This window comes from Leptinotarsa decemlineata, unplaced genomic scaffold, assembly GCF_025532065.1.
Source record: "Leptinotarsa decemlineata unplaced genomic scaffold, Ldec_3_MD MMD2_tig00000035_RagTag_RagTag, whole genome shotgun sequence".
NCBI lineage: Eukaryota > Metazoa > Arthropoda > Insecta > Coleoptera > Chrysomelidae > Leptinotarsa > Leptinotarsa decemlineata.
Genome location: NW_027412540.1, coordinates 13,324,752 through 13,348,602, shown reverse-complemented (window position 1 = coordinate 13,348,602; position 23,851 = coordinate 13,324,752). Strand labels below are relative to the sequence as shown.

The 23,851-nt window shown below is 34.9% G+C and overlaps 1 protein-coding gene across 1 annotated transcript; it reads right to left on the bottom strand.

Annotated features, from left to right (window-relative positions):
- Positions 1-4,145: 4,145 nt before the first annotated feature.
- On the bottom strand, positions 4,146-22,321 carry LOC141481119 (farnesyl pyrophosphate synthase-like). The gene is given in 5 exon segments (XM_074172234.1): positions 4,146-4,830; positions 9,893-10,026; positions 10,029-10,320; positions 17,835-18,117; positions 22,269-22,321. Coding segments are annotated over 5 exon segments (1,104 nt in total). The 3' UTR covers positions 4,146-4,488.
- Between the last annotated feature and the right edge of the window lie 1,530 nt (positions 22,322-23,851).

Genomic DNA, 23,851 nt, shown 5'->3' with positions numbered 1-23,851 from the left:
TTCCTATATTATAATATTATAGAATATATGTTTAGTTACCTATTATGCTTATAGTTTACGAAATAAATTGAGTTTTTCTCAACCTGGCCTTATTACCCAACAGTACCTTATGAGAAACTTGACTTTTGTTGTCACATAAATAGTTAATCTTTTATTTTGGTGTCAGGAAAGTTATTTCTTCTAGCAAAATCAATAAGAGAGGAAATGTTGATTGTGTAAGTGGAATGAAAACAGGATATCAGTGAGGTTTTAGAATGGTTAATGTTAATTTAGAGTCTTATCTTTTCCTTATTTTAAATAATGTTTGTAGTTCAAAACTCTCTCGAAGTAGTACTTTCAAAATCACGTTTTCAATCAAAAAACAAAACAATCAATTTCAATTCATTCAATTGTTAACAATTTTATATTTGTGTGCCTTCTATCAAACTTCCCTCCAAGCGAACACGTTTTTCTATACGCCCTCTATTATTTCTTCCAACTCTTCTCAGTTCTCTAGGTGGGATTTCTCCATACGCTCGTATAATTCTTGCCTATTTATTGGCCTATCCTTATAAACTTTATTTTTCAACGTTCTCCATAAATAAAAATCCAGTTGAGTTAGATCTGGGGATCGTGGTGGCCATACTACGAGAGGGTTATTGGGTCCTATCCATTTCATAGGTAGGTTTCTATTCAACCAAATCCTTGTTAGGCCACTACTGTGAACTGGTGAACCATCTAACTGAAAAATTATGTTGTGTCCCGCATCTAAAGGTAGTTCTTCCAACACATCGGAAAATACATTTTAGAGAAAATCAACGAATAGTCGTCCGTTTAGATTCTGATCGAAGAAAAATGGCACGATAATATTTTCGTTCAGAATACCACATCACACATTAATTTTCTGGTATTTTTGGTCTCTGCAATTCACCACCCAATTTGGATTTTGTTCAGCCCAAAATCTCCTGTTCTGGGAAGATACAACACCATTCGTGGTAAAGGTAGCCCCATCACTGTATAAGATACACTTAAAAAATTCTTGTCATTGAGATAATTTCTCTGCATTCATAAACAATACTTCATACGGAGAATTTCATCTCCTTCATACAAAGTATAGGTATAGAAATTTGGGTTTGAACACATGCATTTTATGCCTCTTTGAACACCTCCATATTTTAGTGCGGGGCCATATTGAGTTGAAACGGTTGTCATTTCAACTACGGAAGGTGAGGATATGGAGTAACCGAAGCTGCCAAAGAACTTCAATATCTATGAATACGTATTCATTGCAATATAAATAGGCGCATTTGAATCAGTGCATTTTTACCAACGTAATACAAGTCTATTAACTCCGTCCGCATCAAAAATGGTGTGCTCGAGATTCGATGACATCGACGAAGGCTGTTTTTGCCGGGTCCTGATTGGCGAATGCTCTACCGGTGAGAAAGTTACTGAAGTGCTTGAAAAAATGGTAGTCGGTCGGCGAGAGATACGAGGAGTCTGGTGGGTGAGGCAAAACTTCGATGCTCAATTAATTTATAGTCCATTGAAACGTTGCATTTCGCTTTGCATTTTTCAGAAGACGCAATTTCATTTTTCAATGTGTTGGGGGGTCAATAGAAGCTTAAGTTTAAAATTTATGAGGTTGCCACCTTTGTCCCCCGGCCGCCATCTTGGAAAGAGGGGTACAAAAGTGTTTTGCGCTGTATCTCGTAAACTAGCAACCGTACAGAATATTTAATCGAATATAAAATAGCAAATTGAATTTTCTATAATTTTATTATCATTACTTTTTATCGTCAAGTAACCAACAAAAAAGTTATAAACAATAATAAGTGAAAATTATTTTTTTACAGTTCATTTTACAACAAAATGACATTTCAGAAATTTTGTAAAAGGTTTTTAATGAAAAATTTCCATTATTAAAGTTATTTAATTTTATTTATTTATCGAGGTTTTACAGCGCTCCAAACTTAACCAGATTCTCGAATACTCATAGGGATACAATAAAAACGAAACTTTAGGCTTACTTTTCTATCTATATATTTTTTATTCATACAATTTTTATGATCTTAACATTCCTATGCTATTATTAAATCATTTTTTGACCATTTTCCCCACCACCTATGAGGTAGAGTCTAGAAGCGCGTTTTTTTTATCCCCAGTAGGCCTAATCCACGGGCAGTTTCTAGACAAAATAATATTATTTATTATTATATACTGAAAAAGGTCTTTTATAGTTATTATTTTTTCATTCTCTTCGATGGTCCAGGCTGCGAGTCAGGATCTGAATCAGTATCCGAGATGAATTTTTATGGTATAATGGGAGTCTATTGTCGGTAATTCATCTTACAATTCATTTTCTTCAATTAATGTTGATATGTATACGATGTCGCTGCAGCTTTCACCACCTCAATGGAGGCACACTGTTGAACATTTGAGGCCTGCTTTTCGGCAACCGCACGCACTTCCACAGTTTCCTTTGCATCTGCAAAAGATTAATTTCATAAGCTCGAGGGTGCTGAAGGCTTGGAATCCAAAATTGGTATCCAAAATTTTCCATGTTTTTTCCAACCCCAATCTTCTGGATCACACCATCTGGTGATATACTCGGAGACTGTGGAAACGGACTGCATCTTGTGTTGGAGGAAGTGAGGAGAGATTAAAAGCATTTTTGTCACTGTCTCAGCGAATCGTTTGTATCTCATTGTGTCCAGAGAATCGTTTATATTTCCACCATATTGTCAAATTTGGAAAATAATCATGAAATAATTCAAATTCATTTAAGCGAATACATGAATTGAAAGATGTTCCAATCTCAACTTCAATATTCTAAAACAAAAAGACTCAGTATTCAGAATTCCATCTTTTAACATTCCAAATTCATAGACATCGAAATTGATATGATCACAGGATATAGAAATATAAAACAATCTCCAAATACTGAAATTCATTCAGTACCTATTGAACTTCAGAAAAGGTTCCAGCAATGCAGCACATCTCCCTTTTCTTCGATCCTGCTGGGTGGCAGTATAATGTAAGTTTTTGGTGATTTATTGTATTTTTGATTAACATTTTTGTGTACGTTTATTCCTGAAGTATTTTCCCCGTTTCGTTGCAATGAATATTTAATTAAGTTGTTAAATGAGTTCTTTCATTATTTGGATGAATGATGAATGGGTGAAACAGCGAATAAAATCCTCTCGTTAATAAGTCAAGCGAGTACCGAGTTGCGACAATATAGAGACGAAAAAACGTTCGCCAACAAAACTGAGTAAAGATGGCTCGATTTTCTCACTGACACATGTTGTTCTACTAGCTAACTCAGGATGCTTCTGCAAAGTTTTTATGAATTTTACTTTGCCCATTATACGCTGCTGACGTTGTGTCGCATCCTGAGAAAGCATGGAGAAACAGTAAATTATCTGCAATTATGTTATCATATATAAAACCTGAAGGACAGAACAATTGTTCGGACGTATGCCCTTTTGAAGGTTTAAAAAAATACATTAGGTTGCTTCCTTCCTAATGCCGTGGCGAAATATGTAGCACAACTGTAAGAATAAGTAGAAGGAAACCGACAGCTGTGCCACCTAGGATAAATTATAATAATAATAGTAATAGCAGTCAGATGTTCATTTGTCCTCAAACAACTACTTGCTCAGGGTTCTAAGTTTTGTAGTGGAAAGAAGGGTCAAAAATAGTTTAATAATAGCATAGGAATGTTGAGATAATAATAAATTGTATGAATAAAAAAACATACAGATAGAAAAGTAAGCCAAACGTTTCGTTAATATTGTATCCCTATGAGTATTCGAGAATCTGGTCAAGTTTGGAGCGTTGTAAAATCTTGACAAATAAATAAAATTATTGAAAAACCCTCTACAAAATTGTTATGAGGTCATTTTATTGTAAAATATATAACCTCCAAAAGGAAACTTGTTACAACATTTTTTGTTAGTCACTTGACGATAAAAAGTAATAATAATAAAATTGTAGAAAATTTTCTGTAGGGTTGCTAGTTTACGAGATACAGCGCGAAAACCCTTTGCACCCCTTTTTCCAAGGTGACGGCCGGGGGACAAGGGTGGCGACCCCACAAACTTACGAAGAAAAATAAGATTCATAAGCAACTTTTATTTTATCCATCAGCAGAATATGTTGACAAAAAAATACTCGAAAAGGTGAATCATTTGTAAATAGTTTACGCTACCTAATGGAATATCATCAAGCGATACAGGGTGGGAAAAATATCTACCAGAAAAAAAGTGTGATAGAAAAGAAAAAAACTATTCAATTTGACAATTTGATTTGGTAAAGACGTCTAGTTTGATAAAGGCAGGTAATTTTGGAAACTGTGACATACTCGTATATGCATCAAACGTTAATTTTTATTCTATTGAATCATTCGAGTCAATTTACAAGTGGAACTTTGAATCAACTGCTCTCTGTATTAACATTTATAATTATCTTAACAAATCTAGGCTGCTTTGCTATGTCGATCAGGCTTCAAAACATCCATTTTTGATCTTTCACTTTATCTAAAAGTGAGTAAAACAGTGAATGTGGCAGATTTTCAGGCAATTGCCGAATTTCAGAACGAATATCATAATCAATTTTTTCTTCCCATCTTTTATACTCTTCCATCAAATTCATATCGTCGTATAATTTGCGAATAATCTGAAATGATTGATCCTCATCGATTCCGTAGTTGTTCTGCATCAACATTATTTGACTTTTATTAGCTTTCTCTAGGGCCTTCACTGCTAACCAGGAACATTTGCCTTCTCTTATATCGTTTCCAATTTTTCCAGTCACTTTGAAATCACCATAACAGTCCAAAACATCGTTCTGAAAAAAGTATTATCATATATATAAAAATGGATGTTTGTTGGTTGGTTGGTAAGTGATAAACTTCTGCATCGCTCAACCGATCGTGATGAAACTTGACATGTATAAGTAATTTTTCATAGAGAAGGTTTTAAGGTTATCAATTTTTCTGTAACTCGCCACTAGATGGCGCTGTAGAACAATTTTTTGAAAGTACGCCTAAGTTCGTTGATTCTGATTCTGTCAAAACTTCGGAACAGCAGCGATACAGCAACATAGTACTAGTCTCTTATAAAGAACAGTAGTTTTTTCTGAATCAAGGTAAGTTGCACGAATATATGTATAAAAATTGAATGAAAACCTAATGTATTTTCTGTAGTAACTATTTATTTTAACAAATTTTGTTATGGAGTAATTCATGGTTTTTTTAAGAGTTTGAAAAATTTTAAATAAAATAATATTTTTCTGTTCTACATCTTTTTTCGGCCGGAATTATTGAAAAAACTTCAAAATGCTCGTGAGTGTTTTCAGCAGGAACCAATTGTCTCATAAGTTTTCTCGATCTGTTCTATTTTTAGTTACAATTTTCTCATGCTGACATTTTTCAGATATATCAAGCCCTCCCAGAATTTTTCGTAAAAAAAAATACTAAAAAAAAAATTAAAAGTATATATTTTTAGGAGAAATTAATTTTTGGGAAAAAAATGTTTTGGCCTTCTACTTCTCCATTTTTATAGAAAAAAATGTGGGAATCTTCCAGAGAAAGGAAGGAAGCAATCAATATAGAGTTATATTTTTGAAATTTATTGCTTCCTTCCTTGCTTTGGAAGATTCCCACATTTTTTGTATCAAGATGGAAAGGTAAAGGCCAAAAACTTTCTTTCTCTAAAATAAAATCATTTTGATTTTTTTGTCAACAAAATTGCCTCCTGAATTTTTATCATATTATCATCCTTTACCTAGATACTGAATATGTGGCACTTTTTAGAGCATTTTCTGAAAATAACGAATTTACTCCCTCTGTTTTTATATGAGTTTATGAGAAAAATGATACTTTGAAAAAACAAAAGTTTACATAACTCTTTTCGAGTTTCAGTTTAGGAAGTGCTATATTATTGTCATCCAAAACATCTTGGTTCAACATTGTTCCATGTAAGTGGAATTTTACCTCTTTCATATACTATATTGTGTAGCAATTCTGTAAATGATATCTGATTCAATTCCATAACGAATATTTCGAGCACGAACTGAATAGGAGAAAGTGTTTTTGTATAATTATAAAAGTAGTTGTTTCAAGAGGGAATTTTCTTCCAGTTTGTGTCTAAAAGTTACTTTTTTGCATCTACACATCTTTGTGGAGAGTTGATTTCAAAATCAACTACGTTTTTTTTTGTATGAAGATAAAGAAGTAGAAAGTCAAAACCTTTCTTCCCCAAAAATTGATGTGAAATTTCAGAAATGCGTCTTGTCTTATGAATTTATATTTATTGGAAGCATTTTTCTGGAATTTCATTTTTTTCACCAATATATCGACTTGGGATAATCAGTAATTCGACTATTCTTGTCAATTTTTGCCGAAGGTTGATCTCTATTTTATATTAAAATCGAAATGTAAACTTTGTGAATTTCAAAATGTATTTTAGATTTAGACTGATGCTGCTGCCAGAATCTGTTTCAATAAAACTGCTCATTCTATAAGCAAAAATGTACAGCAAATTGTTTTGTGGATGCTTTAGACAAATTTTAATTTTGTGCCCTGAGTCAGTATGTGAAAAAATTTCTCAAAATTGAAATTTTCGGTTTCTTGAGATTAGTGAATTGGTTATACGAGTTGTTTCGTTTCTTGGGATATATTGAGTATTTTAATAACTTATAAATGCTGAATTTTCATATTTGAATTTCAAATGTTTTTCTATAATGTTGAATTCTAATTAGGTATGTGAAATTTCATGAATTGTAGTTTTTGAAACAATTTCAAATTGATGATTCGTGAAATATGAGATGAAGATATGTATTAGATCTGTTTCAATAAAAAATGCTCATTCTATAAGCAAAACTGTACAGCAAATTGTTTTGTGGATGATTCAGATAAATTTTTATTTTGTGCTCTGAGTTAGTAGGTATATGAAAAAATTTCTTTAAATTGAAATTTTCGGTTTCTTGAGGTTAGTGAATTGGTTACACAAGTTGTTTCGTTTCTTGGTATATATTGAGTATTTTGATAACCTATAAATCCTGAATTTTCATATATGAATTTTAATTTTTTTTCTATAATGTTAAATTCTAATGATGTGAAATTTCATGAATCGCAGTTTTTGAAACAATTTCAAATTAATGATTTTGAATTATGAGATGAAGACATGTAGTGGATCTTGTTTTTGATGTTTTATTATGTTGATTATCTGAACACCTAACTAAGACTTCTATTATATTGATCATTTAGTAGGTAAAAATAAAATAGCAATAAATATGATGGACTTGGCCAATACTTGATGAAAATCCATAACTAAAGTATTAAAAAAACAATTTTACAAAAACGCAAGACGTGTTTCGGTACAACAGCTTCTTCGGGCGTGTCTTTACTAACTATATTCTACATATTCAATGCTTAATATACCATATTTTACAATTTGAAGTACCTACATTTCAAGTAACTGATTTTTACCTAAGTTTGTAATGAATTGAATTACCTGACCTTATGTCCCAGGTTCCACATTTGCAAATGTGGAATTGGTATTTCTATTTACGAAGCTATTTATATGCTCTTTAATTCTTTAGGAAAGTCGCAAGTCAGCTTATATACTCATGTGGCTCTTGTTCAAAACTGTATATTGGCGAAACAGGGAGAACATTTTTCCAAAGAATTAAAGACCATAGAAGTAGTTTTGTAAATAGAAAGACCAATTCCAAATATGCAAACCACCTTTTAGCAGAAGGACATGAGTTCAATCATGAATACGATGTGTTACTTTTAGAAAAGAAGAGTTTGAAACGCAATCTTTTAGAATGTTTAGAAATGAATAGATTCAGGAATTCGGATAATTTACTGAATAATCAATTAGAATTGAATACCTCTTCGTTTCTAAATATTTTTTTAAATATGAAAAATTGGACATAATTTAAGTCATTACAAACTTAGGTGAAAATCATGTACTTGAAATGTAGGTAATTCAAATTGTAAAATGAGTGATATCAAGCATTGAATGTGTAGAATATAGTTAGTTAAGCCACGCCCGAAGAAGCCATTGTATGGCGAAACACGTGTTGCATTTTTGTAAAATTGTCTAGTGAAAATCTTTTTTGAATACGTTAAATATCAATATACCTAATGGTAGTGGTATGTAGGTGTTCATAGAAACAACAGAATAAAACTGACCGATACTTGATGAAAATCCATTATAATGTAATCAAAAAACACACTTTCATGTGAGATTTCCACTTTAAAGTTTGTGGCGCCCGAAGATGATATCGGATAGCGAAATACATATTATTTGTTAACTCCAAGTGGGAATCTCACATTGAAGTGTGATTCTTGGATACAGAAAAAACCCGGAAACCAAGGTCAACTACATCTTTTGATTGTTCAAAGCATTTCACAACTTAAGCTAACGCACCACCGACAATAAATGAACTAATTCAACTCAAAATGTCGACTGTGACGACTCATGTTACCAACTTTCATGATAAGCTATCAAGATACCAATGTGTGACATTATGTGTGCGTGTAAACGTTTCATTCCTTCTGGAAGCACTTCATCTTTTCCTTGATGAGTGGAGAATCAAATTATATAAGAATCTACTTCATATTATTTCGGAAATTGTGTAGAAGTAATTACAAAATTTTTTAAATGGCCAGGAGATGATGCAATTTGTTGTACCTACCAATCGTACAATAATTGAAGGAAACAAAATCTGAGCTGGTAGGTCGTGATCGAATGGAACCAGAAGTACTCAAAGTTTTGTCTACTACTGCGACAGACATCATGAAGGGAGTCCAATTCCTGGGTTAATTTCCTCCTGAGAGATAAGCCTTTGAAACAATTCATTTCCAGTATAAGAATGCTCAAAAACCCAAGAATGTGTAAGATACATAATTTGAGGTCAAAAAATTACGTAGGCAAATGGATAGCAAACTTGGCTACTCTTACAGAACGATTCAGGGAGCTAATGCGCTTAAAATTCAATAAGCAATATAAGCATGTAAGTGGAATCAAGAATCAAGACAATGCTTCAAAACATTTGAAAGAAGCATTGCAAGAAATTCATTCTCTGAGATACGATAATCGCGAAGACATAACCCAAGTTGTTGCAAATGCAAGTCCTTTAGGACTTGTTCGTTGCTCATTAAAAGTAATAAAAAATAATCCTAGCGTAAGTATTTCAGTGTGGGAAATGAGGTATTACCAAACGGAAAGGAGAACCAATGAGCAGAACATTTCAATTTATATTTATATGGCAAAGAATTCGAAGTTATCACCGACCACAAACCATTGGAGGTAACCTTTGGTTCCAAATCAAGTGCAAGAATAGAGCGTCGGGTTTTACACTTTCGATCATTTGAATACAAAGCCGACCACCTTCGTGGTTGTGTACAGTTTTTCGACAACGGCGATGTACATAAAATATTGAAAACATCACCCATGAAAATACGAGAGCTATCTATAGAACCTTGGGTAGATATTGCAATATATTTCTTGGGACCTCTACCAAGAGAATTTTTCATTCGTCATCGTTGAATATTTCAGACGAGTCAGTCGATATAAGACAGTCGTGGGTACCACATCAGTGATGAAGTGTGTATAAGGAACAAGGAAGCTCACAGTAGCTGCTTTAGTAGTCGCATTATTTTCGGATTATTTCAATTATAAGATACCATATATGAATTTATTTAACGAATTACGCATCACAGAACCCACAGAATTTTATTTTTCGAAAGGCTGGACAAACCAAAATCAAATGACTTGTATCACAACAAATTCCATCGACTGTGAGCCCTTTTAACTTTCATACAGAATTTGATTCCGATTGTATATTGTTATATTTTCAGTAAATTCAAATGATATAATGAACTACGAAATCTCACCTGAACTTGACAGTAATATCCTAATAGCATCAGCAATGATTTGACTCGGCGATGCATTTCTTCATCAGAAATATTAGCCAGTAACATTGCAGCTGCAACCGATACATAAATCGCACTGTATCCAGCTTCCCATTCACCATGCTATCATAATTATCGACAGTGAAATCATTCAAATCTCTAGTCATCGTGTCCAGACATTGTCCCAGATTTGTTTTATAATTGGTTTCCAAGAAAAGTTCAACAAGGTTAAGATAATGAGGGTGAGCAGAGAAATACTTTTTCAAAACATAGTAAACCGCACTTTGCATATAAGCACCGTCTATGATGGCTCTCATTTTGATATTGTTTTTTCTGAACCAGCACAGTTGTCCTCCTCGTGTCAACGAATTATCTACTACGTCATCCAAGACAGCAAATGCTGATTCAGTCTGAAATGTATATTTCGAAAATGATATGAACTGATTCAAATTAGAAAAATATATACAGACTATCACGAATGGTTGAGAAAAGCATAAATTCAGTATCTAAATACAAACCACATATCCTTTAATTAAGAACCTACCCGGTATTCACATGGTTCTGTCGCGTAGTCGGCTCCTTGAGCAGAGGTCGCGAGCGATATCGAATAATTTTCATTCGTAAATATTCAGATTTCGTTATTTTCAGAAATATACACCCAACTAGCGACCCATCTGGGCTTCGCACGGGTGTAATTTAGAATTATAATTCAATCTTGAAACATAGATAAAGCCATCGGCTTACAGATTCAACGAATTTTGGTATTTTTAGTTGACAGTCTTGAGTGTAGCAGTTATTACATGAGGTTCGTTCCAACCTTGAGTCACAAACAGATTTCCAACTGTTTGTAAATCGTTGACAACGCGCATGTCTGGTAAATATTGGTTTCTGATTAATTTGAAATTTCTGATTGGAACAGCTGATAGTTCAACTGAAGTTTGGCATGGAATTTCAACATAACCTTTAAAAATAATTTGGGAAAGAAAGTTTTTGGCTTTCTACTACTCCATCTTAATCAAAAAAGGGGATGAGGGAATCTTCCAAAGAAAGGAAGGAAGTAATCAATTTGAAAATAAGTAACTCTATACATGGATGTGTAGATCATGCAAAGAAGTAACTTTCAGACACAAACTGAAAGAATGTCCTCCTGAAACAGCTACTTTCATATAAACATTGAATTACACGAAAGAAAAAAAATTCTTTCGAAACAAATACTTCTATATGAACACTGAATTATACAGAAGATACTTTTCTCTACTCAGTTTGTATTTCAAACATTCCACAACGAATGTCACTCCTAAAAATATAACCCCGTCAATTCTTTAAAAATAAATCTAATCAAGTGTATTTCTGGAGAGTAAAAGAAGGTTGCAGTATTTTATATCTCTATTCTATTTACTTATCAACATGGAACTGGGAGGTCACCGCAATTATTAATTTGTGTAATTAAAGATGTTCATATTATAGGTTCACTTAAAGAATTCCCAATTTTTCCTGCGCCAGCAAATGCATAATTTATTTTATAACAATTTTTGCAGGTTATGTTGTTTGTAAGTTGCATGAACATAAAACAGAAACAGTAATACGGAATACGCATGCGTCAGATTGATGGTTAGAAGATAATCCTCAAACCATTCTGATAGATTTCGAACAGGTTTGAATCTTGGATGGAACAGAAAACTGATAGTTTACTAATGGTTGGAAACTCACGTTGGAACGTAATCACATTACTGCGCAGAATCCTGACTGTCAGAAACTGTTTCTGACGCTGGTTGGAACGAACCTCATATGATTTCTTCATATGCAAAAGCTTTTGCCCGAGTGGGAACTGCAGAATATAACTAATTCATCCAGGTAGGTACCGATCCCGTGGGGATATCTGGATGAGCAGTAGCTTATGTTTCTTCTTGATAATATACTTTCCTAATAGTAGTAGAAAATATTCCTATCGGCTTAGTGGTTTCATTGTTCATTAATTATAGCTGACTCGCGTGGCTTTGTATGAAAAATTAGATAAAAAGATATAGTACTTCTGGGTTAACAGATCATAACAATTCCTTGCACAAAATATTGCTACAGAAAATTCTCACCAATATAAAATATATACCACTAAATTTTATTGGCTTGGAGTTTCTCTATAAATAATATTTGGCGATGTTTTTGGATTCATTAGCCGTGATCTGCAGGTTTTTATATATGATATTTCGTCTGTTTCTGATGCGGCAGATATTATCATAGGCGATGTAGCAATGGTCGAAATGATCTACTTTGCTGTGATGCTTAAACTAAATATGGTCCTGGTGTGTTTTTACTTATAATGAGACTGGGTTTCGGACGACACCTATTAGTACAAACAAACTAGGACCATTTTCAGTTTGGGATGCACACTCCACCGAGCTTCAGGCCCTGATACTGGTCTGAAATTTCATCTCAGAGCTGAACAGGAAGAAGACTGCAAATCTAGTACTCCCCGACATCTCAAAGGCTTTCGACCGTGTCTGGCAAGACTTGCCTCGAGGTCTACTTCGGTGGTTAAGGTATTTTCTGACAAGCAGAACATTTCAAGTCAGAGTTGAAGGGGCCCTGTCCACCCCTAGGGAAATCCAAGCCGGTGTGCCTCAGGGAGCTGTGCTCTCTGTACTATCAAACAGCCAATATGTGAGCGACCTTTCCAGGTTTGAACATGTACGCCTCTTCCATGGATATGGGTCGTGAGTTAGGGGTTGTCTACATGCAACGTGCATTAGACGACCTCGAATGCTGGTACCTAGACTGGAAGATCTTAGTGAACCAAGACAAAACTCAGGCGATAGATTTGGGTAGGTGTAACGTTTCTGCGAACACGAAGGTAACAACCTCAGACAGGCAGTCTCAAGTTAAGTACTTGGGTCTTATGATAGACCGTGGACTCATCTGGGCTCACCACGTTGAGACCATAAAGAGCTATACTATATACTATACTATACAAAACAACTAATTTTTCCGATTTGAAAAGCTTGCTAATGAATGCTCCATAGTTCGTGCGCAGAGATTTGAAGGTGTTGTCCATACATCAATACACCCAATTGAGGAATTAGAGAGTTTTCAAGTCAGCGGAAACTCATGATAACCCATTAGTTAGGAAAGCTGTAGATTATGCTATAGACGATACCTCCCGATTCAGAAGGTCCCGTTACTCAGCTGGGTGAAGGCCCCACGACGTCCCAATGCATCCCAGTCAGGAAGGGGTTGAAAGGGTAAGGGAGCCAGGTTTGGAGGCTGGCTCCCTGTTGCAATAGCAGATGAAAAAGCAGGTATAAAAACTTCATACCACGGCTAGTAAACCCGGAAACATCGGACAATTTGTTAGACACCGGCCGTGAAAGCCTACACACCATGATTCCTTTTCGAAAATTCTCAGGAAATCGTTTTTTCGTTTGAAATTCGATTCGATTCAAATTTCATAATTTTAATAAATACGATACTTTGATGTTATATTTCACCCACAAAATACCCATATTGCTCTATTATCAGAAAAAATAAATGAATTTCGTCTTTCTTGTTGCAAAGTTTTTCATTTCATTGTGAAACGGATTCGGATTTTCAATGTATGGACGTTATTATGTCAGTAATCGAATAAACTCAGTTTTCTTCATCCTTATCATACTCGTATTTCTCTCAGATTTGTGTCCCGTTTGATAATTATTTTCACAAAGAATTTAGTTGCAGATGAGTTCGAAAAATGTTGATGTAGTTTAAATCTAACAGTGTGACTGTTCGATGTAAACTGCCAAATGTAGTTTTCAAACGAATGATAATTTTTCGCAACGTTTGTTGAAATGATTTCATGAATCTCATATTCTCAATTTACACCATCAGATGCTTAAAAATAATTGAACCAAAGTGACTACAACCAAATTCACAATGGAGTATCTCAAAATTCATTGATTTACCTCAATAATCTCATAGAGAATCCGAATGTATCATTCAGCATGCCGTCCTATCCATTCTATAGAAACTATAGTCCTTCACATTCATTCACAGAATTTGATAAATAAAGGATTTATATTAGCACAACACTCCTGAATAGTATTCCATAAATGTTCCTTGTTTGCAAGTGGCCTGTACTTCTGCACTTTTCGTTTCAGATCACCCCATAGATAAAGTCCATTTGAGATACGTCCAGTGATCTTGGTGACCAATCATCTTCCCAGTCTCGTCACTTTGTCTCTAAACATCTGACTGAGATACGATTTCACTTCTACCGTTTAGTGGATCGGTGCCCCATTAAGCTGATACCACGAATTTAGCCTCATATTGTGATTCAGATTATCTAAAACTTCAGAAAACTAATTCACCATGAAGTTTCTGTACATTTTCTCTAAGAAATATGGTCCAATTATTTGGTTATGTAATTAATCACACCACACATTTGTCTTGAATGAGTGTAGATCACGGCGTTTTATTACAAAATTTGAATTATTGTTGGACCACAAGCGGCAATTTTGTGAACTAACCACCGACATAACCTATAAGGTTATGTTGATGGAACTAATTGTTCCGTTCGATGTGAAAGTTGCCTCGTCTGTCCATAAAATTCGGTAGGAAAGTTTGATATCATTTTCTCCCTCACCTTGGAACTAAAATTAAATTCCTACTCGATTATGGGAATATCTTCCTTTAAAGGTGTGTATGAACTTTGGCTTGAAGGAAAGGAAATCATTTTTGGACAAAATTCTTCTCAAAGTTCCTTTGCCAACATCTGTATTTCCACTGATTGTTCAACAACGTTCAAACAAAGGTTTAGTTATTCTTCTTCTTTATACTTCATTGGATTATGTGGTTTCTTAAAACTCTTGTCCACAGAGCCAGTTTTTTCGAATGTTTTCAACATACTTCCCATGGTACTATAGTGAATATTTTTTCAAGGATGCCGGTGATTGAAAATACAAGCAACACCTCACCACATGAAAGAACTATTTCCACTTTGTCTTTTGGGGATAACATCGTACATAAAACTTATTTGTGAATTATAAATGTACAAAAATCTGTACCTACACAAACAACTCGATTTATTGAACGCAGTAATCTGACATTGAGTCACACGTTAAAAGGTAAGACCTCGTTAATTCTTAGCTCGCACGAGTTTCGACTTCTGAGGGTTGTCGTTCGCAGGGTGCAATAGTTGGTTAAGGGAAAAACAGATTTGAAACAGGAACAGATTGACCATAATTAAAAGTTGGTTGCATTAGTTTTGTGTTGTTTAAAATCACGGAATTTCGTATCACGTTTATTCCAAATCGTTAGAACGAAAGTTTTTTGAACAGTTATAAAACTGTAGGTTAGTATTTACTTTACAGAAAAGTATGATATTTCGGGCTTATTTATAACTAAATCATTGGTCAAACAATAAATAATCAAACTGGATGTAAATATATCAAAGAGTTACAAGTGTAATAAGAACGAAGCGAAACTTATTTACTCTATCAAAATCCGAATCAGTTTCACAATAAAATGAAAAAATTTAATAAACTTCGCAACAACAAAGACGAAAAATGACGGTGACAGTAGGCAGTTCAAATTTAGACAAAAATATATAAAATTGGAAACTGAGATATTTTTAGAAATTTTATATATATAAAAAAAAACAGATTTTTGGGGGATTTTCTAAAAAATGTTAAATTTGACAGGTTTAGAGTAGTACATGACAGAAGAAATGGGGCTGTTTTCACTCATTTCTCAAGTACATATTGAAATTACAAATGAATCTATCAATAAAAAAAAACTTTCATATGCAGCGGACTTTATGTGAGACACTATATTTTCATTGATTATGGTATTTTTTGGCGGTAGACTTTCAAGAAAAAAATAATGTTTTCTTCAAAATTTGTTTTTTTTTATCGTTTCTTCCATTCCCGATACCGATTGTTGCTAGATGTTGGATTCAATATTTGAATAGATACATTTTAAGGATCTCCTAACAGCAATGGATCAAAGTAGCAGGTGAGCCCACGATGCAAAATGGGGAACGTCATTGAGACATATTAGGTTGCAAAGCTTAGATGATAAGAAAAAAAAATTCATATAATATATAACTTTTCATCGGTGGGGGAAGCGGCTATAGATTTTTAAATATGTAAAAAAATACTGTTGCATGGACATACTCGAGTGCGTCAGATATTGATAGCATCAATGTCTGGTATGTTGGTATGTTAATCTTGATCGTTTGCATGATGTGGGTACGTAAGGGTTAAAAGTGAAAAGAAAAAAAAATTAATCGAGCGCGTCAGATTTTCTATGGGGGTGTTAAGTGCAACAAAAAAAAGCTCTCATTAAATAATCTGACGATTTCGATCTGACGCAAACTCGCGGCCATTATTATAATGTGCAAAAAAAATCGCCATTTTGAAATTCTCAAGCGCGTCAGATTAAGATATATATGGTTCATCTTCATGTTTTAGACGTGCTGTCTCATAATCTGACGATTATCTAGAGGGATTCGCTTAATCTGACAAAAACATAATTTAAAAAAAAATGTTTTAGTTCATTGAACTTAATTAATTGAAAAGTTCAGGAAATAGCATGCAAATGAATAAGTGTATGTTTTTCAAGTAGAATACTTGTATTTATAAGAAAATAATTTTTTTATTAAATGCTCGAAAAAATTTAATTTTTTATAATCGATTAATTAATGAAGAAAAGAGAAATGAAACTTTCTATGTTTTTACCACTTTTATTTGTAACTAACGTTACTGCAGTTTCGTCCTGTAAGGACATTTTCAAACTTATATATTGTATACTATTGTATATTGTATACGTTAAAAAATTTTCTTATTAGTCAGTGGGCTATGCTGAAAGAGTGACAGTTTGTGATGTTCGTTCCAACTTCGGAAGAAGAATGAAATACTCTGAAAGAATTCCGATTTTCAATTGTGGAATATCATTGACTTTAGGTCGATGATGGTCACTATCTTGCACTGATGAGTGGCTAATAATCCCGAAACCGGTCTGCAAGTGTGGCCGTTCCAGAATTGAAGGTCGACTATTTCAGTTCTATTGCCAATTGCATATGCAGGAAATTTTCTGTGAAGATTCCTGCACTGACGCTTGTCGGATATAATCCAACGCCCTTCGTGGTATTAGCCAGAGGAGTAGTTGTTTTCTGATAGGCGTCAGTCCATTAAACCTACTGTGTAGGTATATCGAGACTGGCTTGAACGTTTGAAGTTCATTTGCTTTAGATACGTTTGAAAATATACTTATATATTGTATAAGTTTGAAAATGTCCTTATAGGACGACACTGCAAAAACGTTAGTTACAAATAAAAGTGGTAAAAAACATAGAAAGTTATTTTTTCTTTTCTTCATTATGATTTCCTACCACGTAGTAACGGTTAATCCATCAATTAATTGATTAATCAATCATCATCTTCATCACGAACGAGTCTCTGTGATCAGCTGTGATGGCGTCATGGCAACAGAATTCAGAGTGCGGAAATCGTCAGATTATATATTTTTTGTTATCCTTGAATTATTTCCTTCAAAATAAAAAAAAAATTAGCTACGCTCAAGAATGTTGAAATGACGTTATTTTTTCACAAATTTGCTGCCCTCCCCCTTTCTTTATGTCACTCTCAAATTGTCAGATTACTGGAATATACACTTTTTAGCAGGTAATTAACTCACCCTACCTTAATCTGACGCGCTTGAGAATTTCTGATGATCATTTTTTTTTACTAATCTGATCCTGTATCCCTCACAGGCGACCTTATATATGGGGCTCATATTTGGTGGAGGTACTCAACCGGGTACAAGGTATCCCCCTGTATATTAATCTGCCGCGCTTTAGTAAATCCCGAAATCCCCGCTTGGGCTCCCCTATCAAAGGGATCTCAGCTTATATATCAAAAACAATTAATCTTCAAATATCAATGATATTTCGCACCATTCTCACACACCACCCTAGAATAATGGCGCCCTTCATAATTTCTCGTGAAATACTTTCACTTTTCATGAAAGCCTTGTAAGCCATTACTGTTGCTATTCCTCTCGCATTCGTTCCGTGATCTACATTATATTTCACAAGGTGTCTGATTTTTTGGGTGAGTTTCAAATTTTTCTTGCAAATCTCTTCGGTGATGAGAGTTTCCACAAATTCAGGAAAATATGCCAAAAATTCCTTGTTTTCATCTTTTGAGAACGGACTTTCTAATGATACCCATGGTTTCCTGTAAAAAAATAATGTTACTGGGACTATTCAATTTGTGATTAGATCGTAGAAATAATCATTGTCATGTTATTTCGAAATTATCAGTCAATATTTTTCTATAACTATGAAAACAGGAAGTATTGAATATCATGAATGTTATTATGGTTTCATACTTGATATCTTCATAGAAATGGAGGTGGTCAAATTATCTAAAAAACAATTCATTCAGGCCAGTCTCAACTCACCTGCACTATAGGTTAATCAACTGACACCTACCAGAAAACAACTTCTCCCCCGCTAATTCCTCGAAGGGCGTTGGATTATTACAACCGACAGGTGTCGGTGCAGAATTCTTCACTGAAGTTATTCCTGCATATGCTGTTGGCGATGGCGATTATAATCCAACGCCCTTCGTGGTATTAGCCGTGGTATTAGTCGTTTTCTGATACGTGTTTATCCATAAACCTACAGTGTAGGTAAGTTGAGACTGGCCTGAATGAATTGTTCTTTTAGATAATTTGATTTAAAACCAGTCTCCAAGTATACCCACTCTCTTTGCGAAGTTGTCTTCCTTATACGAGGAATTGGGCAAGTTCGGATCTGCGGTTGGTTACCCTAGATGGCGCAATGACAAACAGGATGTTTGTCATTTGCTTTAGCCTAGTTCGAGGAATGATACTCTGAAAGGAATTCGATTTTCAATTATGGAAAATCATCGACTTTGAGTTGATAGACACTACCTTGCACTGACGAGTGGCTAAACAGCCCGAAATCGGTCTGCAAGTGTGTTCCAATAATTGAAAATCGATTCCGGCAGTTGTATCGCCAAAAGCATAACAGCAACAGGAATAGCTTCACTTAAGAATTCTGCACTGACACCTGTCGGATATAATCCAACACCCTTCGGGGTATTAGCCAGGGGAGTTTTCTGAAAGTGTCAGTCCATCAACCTACAGATGAAAAAGGTTTCTGAACCTAACCTAACTAGTGAAGACAATATTCTCCAACGGAATTAGTCCATTGTTTTTCACTTCAGTTTCCACTAAACCAGAGTCCAGTCGAAATCGCGCTGTCCGGTGGTCACAAATGATTTGATTTTGGTATCTAGTTCCATCTACTTATCCTGCAATGAAGATTGCAGTGAAAGACAGATTATGAATACCGTTTGATTGGAAGCGTCGCCTTGGAAGCGTCGTTTATTTTTGATATTTCTGAATTGAGACTTCCGTTAATGGCCCATCATAAGGGGGAGATAGATCTCATCGCCGTTCACTACTGAGGCCTGTTCTTCAAGGATTGCTTTCTTGGTTTGACCTAATACTACTGACGAGACATATAGTGGATCAGAAGTCTAGTGGTTTCGTTCGGTGATCAATGCAAAGATTAGCTCTTGGGAAGTCTGGTCGTTTATGTTTTGATATTCGTGAATTGAGCCTTCCGTCGATCTCATTAATGGCTTCTTCGTAAGTTGAGGACCGAAATGTTCTGCCTGACGAACGTTTCGGCTTCAGGAGAGAACACTCCATTGACCTCCAGGCACTGAGATTGGTCGACAACACCATCGCAGAGCTATACCAAAGTTCATGTCGTCCTTTTAGACATTTTGAAGGCCTTCGACCGTGTTTGGCACGAAGATGTTCTGCATAAGCTAGTCGCGTTCGACCTGCCTTGGAGCCTGATCCGGTGGATTGGGTCTTTCCTGAAAGACAGAACATTTCAGGTTAGAGTAGAGGGCTCTCTGTCTGACAACAGAGAGCTTCGCGCTGGAGTACCACAGGGGGCTGTACTCTATACCAGTGACCTCCAAGCGTGTGAAGATATCTCTCTACGCCGATGACACGACTCTCCTCGCATCCTACATGGGTCGGGAGCTCGGGATCGTCTACGTGAAATGTGCATTGGAACACCTCGAGGGCTGGTACTTCGAATGGAAGATACGAGTGAACCCGGAAAAGACTCAGGCGATAACCATAGGAAGAATAATATCTTCTCCGGCCAGAAAAGTGAGGATCTCTGAAAGGAAGATCGACTGGGAAGCGCAAGTAAAGTACCTCGGCCTTCTGATAGACCGTGGGCTCACCTGGAACCCGCATATCACAACCGTGAAGGCAAAGATTGAGGGTTGGATCATAAGTATGTATGTATGATCAACAGACGTTCTAAACTGATCCTTAAAAATAAGCTTACGATATACACGATGCCTGTCATCATATATACTTTAGGCGTCTGGGGACAAGCGGCTCTGTTCAGCATCTTCATTCTGGAGAGATTATAAAATAAGCTAATACGGATGATTGTGAATTACAATGCTCTGCAGAGATTTGCAGCTGCCTTCCATCAAGCAGTCCATTCAGTCGAGGAATCGGCGAGTTTTCCATTATGCAGAAACTCGCGAAAACCCGTTGGCTAGGGAAGCTACTGATCATACCTGAATTTGAGATTTGTAACCTCTGACTAGTATCTATGTCGTATAGTTCATCTCATGATGACTTTTACTTGGTTGGTGAAACAACGTGTTTTGTGTAGAGCAATATTTATGTTGAAAAAGTTATACTGACTTTTACTAATTAAATTATTATGATAATTAAAAATATAATTGATACTACATTTCTGGCGCTTTATACAATAACAATATTAATCGCCTGACCTTCTACCGGTTTAATGACTAATAATTTGACCTGAGTTCAGATGAAAACTAATTAAAAATTTTAACATTACAAAAGAAATTTTTATACGACACATTAAAAGGACATGAAATAATAAACTAATTACCAATTTCTACATTAAAAAATATGAAGATGAGAAGAATTTCATTCTATTTTGTCATTCAGTGAATTTTTAGAATTCTTCAGTTCAAACCTGTCTATTCCAAATGTAATCCTTCTTAGTCGTGATTGAACTAATGCCCAACGGTCAAAATATGGTTTGCGAATGTGAAATTGGTCTTGATATTCAAGAAACTACTCCTTTGTTTTTTCATTATTCGGGAAAAGGTACCCCTTGTTTGGGCAATATGAATTTTTGGGCAAGAACCACAGGTCAACTTTTATACTCCTGATCTATCCGACACTGAAGTTTTGTTGTATTTACTGTTTTTAACGAATTTAATTAATTCATTATTTGTCCAGTAAGCTACATCCAAGTCTGTCATTTTCAAATAACGAGCGATATTATTGATGGGTTCGCCAAAGTATACCTATTAATGCCTTTTGACACTTATTATATTTTATTGAAATGGGATAGACCGCAGTTTTTTGGCAAGAATGAAGTCGATGTTAATAATATCTACCTTGTAACTGTTGTTGACATTTAATAGACCATTCAATAGACTCAATGTATCTTTGAAATCACCCCAGTCTATGGCACCCAGAATTTTCAATAAGTTACCAGTTGAAATAAGAAATATAAAATTTTTTCATACTTTCAAAAAACGTCTGCGGAACTATTTAGCTGGGAAATGTCTGTATAGTATTGAAGAATATTTGTATCTGTAAATATTTGTATGGTGCTTTATCTTTTACTATCTTACAAACATGTCTAATAATATTAGACATGTTTGTATGTTGCTATAATTGATTAAGTATATTCTGACTATTCCTATACAATGTGAATTGTCGATTGGAAAATAAAGAATTGATTGATTAATTGAAAAAGAAAAAAAAACCGTGTGCGTCTCGGGGCGCCTGACAGAGGTGATAACTTAAACTAATCCAAATAAGTATCATCATTTTCAAGATACGTTTCGCATGATGAAAGAATATAACGTTCTTGCTGGTTAGATTTTTATAATACTGTCAACAATATATCCCTACACTAAACACTGAGCGTTTGTCCGACGAGAGAGGAGGAGCTTGCCTTCCGCCGACGTACGAGTGAGAAAAAGGCAAGCCATACAGACTGGCGCAGTAACGCTTTAGGTAACGAAGCGGTTTACTCTCCCATGAGAAGTTATCACTTCAAAAATGATTTTGAAGTAGAAATGATGACCGAGTGCAACATTCGATCGAGAAGGATAAAATGTTATGTTCTCAATTTGTGCCCAATTTACTCGATTCAGTTTTTTTTCTTTGATATCAACCGCATCAACATCATTAATCTCGTATTCCGAGAAGACTATGTTAATATAAAATGAAACATAACGGCTATTCACAGTCTCGTCAACCGTCTAACGTAACCAGAAGCAACCCTTCTTCAATCAGATCTCTAGTCGAAAACGTAGTCATTTTGCAATATTGATTATGTTGAACAGCGTTAAATATTTTTTTGGGAGTTTCATCGGCTTCGACTACATTGGTCATCAGCCTCGTGTCCTGGCTGTGTTGCTAATAACTTCCCGAGCCACCTAGGGGGAGCATCATGACTATTCACAGTCCGTCAGCCATGCAGAATCATCCCACCTCCAAATAAATAAATTCTCTATTTCATTTTTATTTTTGGACTAGAAAAAAACAGTAATAGCACAACGAACTTAGTTTCCGTTTCGATCAAAAACCGCAATCGTTTTATTATTGTCCCCTCTAATGATTGTTTAAATATTACTTGTGGGTCCTAGACAAGTTATATTTCAAGGTGGTTGGATACAATGATAATGACGGTCAATTTACTATATTGTGAGATATTCATATGCTTTGGACGATTTTTTTCTTGAAACACCATCTACTAAAATGTCAATGACCATAATTATTGAACGTGAGAGCTGACTTTGAACTTGAATAAAATTGTTCATAATTTTTGATAAAGAGAATAATTATAAAAATGCCAGATATCCTATTTCTTTAAAGTTTGACTCACTTTGATGAAAATATCTTAGAATTTGATGGAAGTGAACTTACCGCAAAATACCCTCAGTGAAAAATGCTCGTCGTGGAGTTTTTACTGAAATCAGAGCTGAAGTGGAATAATTTTCACCTTCGAAATTCTCCAATCCACTAATCTGACATATTAATTTTATACTAGGTATTCTTAATGTAAAATATATCTGCCTTGCAGAAAACATAGTTGCTCACATAAATCCATCCAATAACAACAGAATAATGATAAACAAAAGGAGGTATATCGCTTTATATTTTTACCGTTGATCTTTGGCACCATCAAATTCTAGAATATATGCATAAATTAGTATAAATGTCATACAACTGAATTATCAAGAAATTAATTTCAACAACAATTTCGAAATAATCATAAACATGTACCTAAAAATACCATAAAGAAACTCAGAAAAAACGTGGTCATTCCAATTATATCGGTCACAACTAATAACTCCGTCAACTTTATGGGACTGTCTTCCGAACTTATGCAAACTAACATTCTGGTTTTGTTTGTCGCCTTCTTGCGGACCCAACTCCAACTGTTTCCAAAAGTGAAGGTATCAAATAAAAGTGTTAGAGGTGCATTATGACATGCTCAATGTTGCCCTTTTCCTCTCATATAGACCTAAGACTTTATAGATACACGTGGCAGATATCCAACGGAAAAATCAACAACTAACTCAGCTAATGCCGCGCAAAGAGTTGAAGTAAAACCATAAACACCTGGGCAACGTCTTCGACTTGGAACATTCGTCGCAAGTTATTTCCCACTATGAAAAGCGGAAATTAATTTTGTTTGGTCGATCCGACCAACCGATAGACCGGTTTCGGAGTGATTGCCCCATCATCAGTACCAGGCATGGTCTCTTCGAAACGGTGTGAACCGTCTGCCGTCTGAGTATCATGACCAAATAAATATAATTCTACCTAGTCATGAAATCTCTC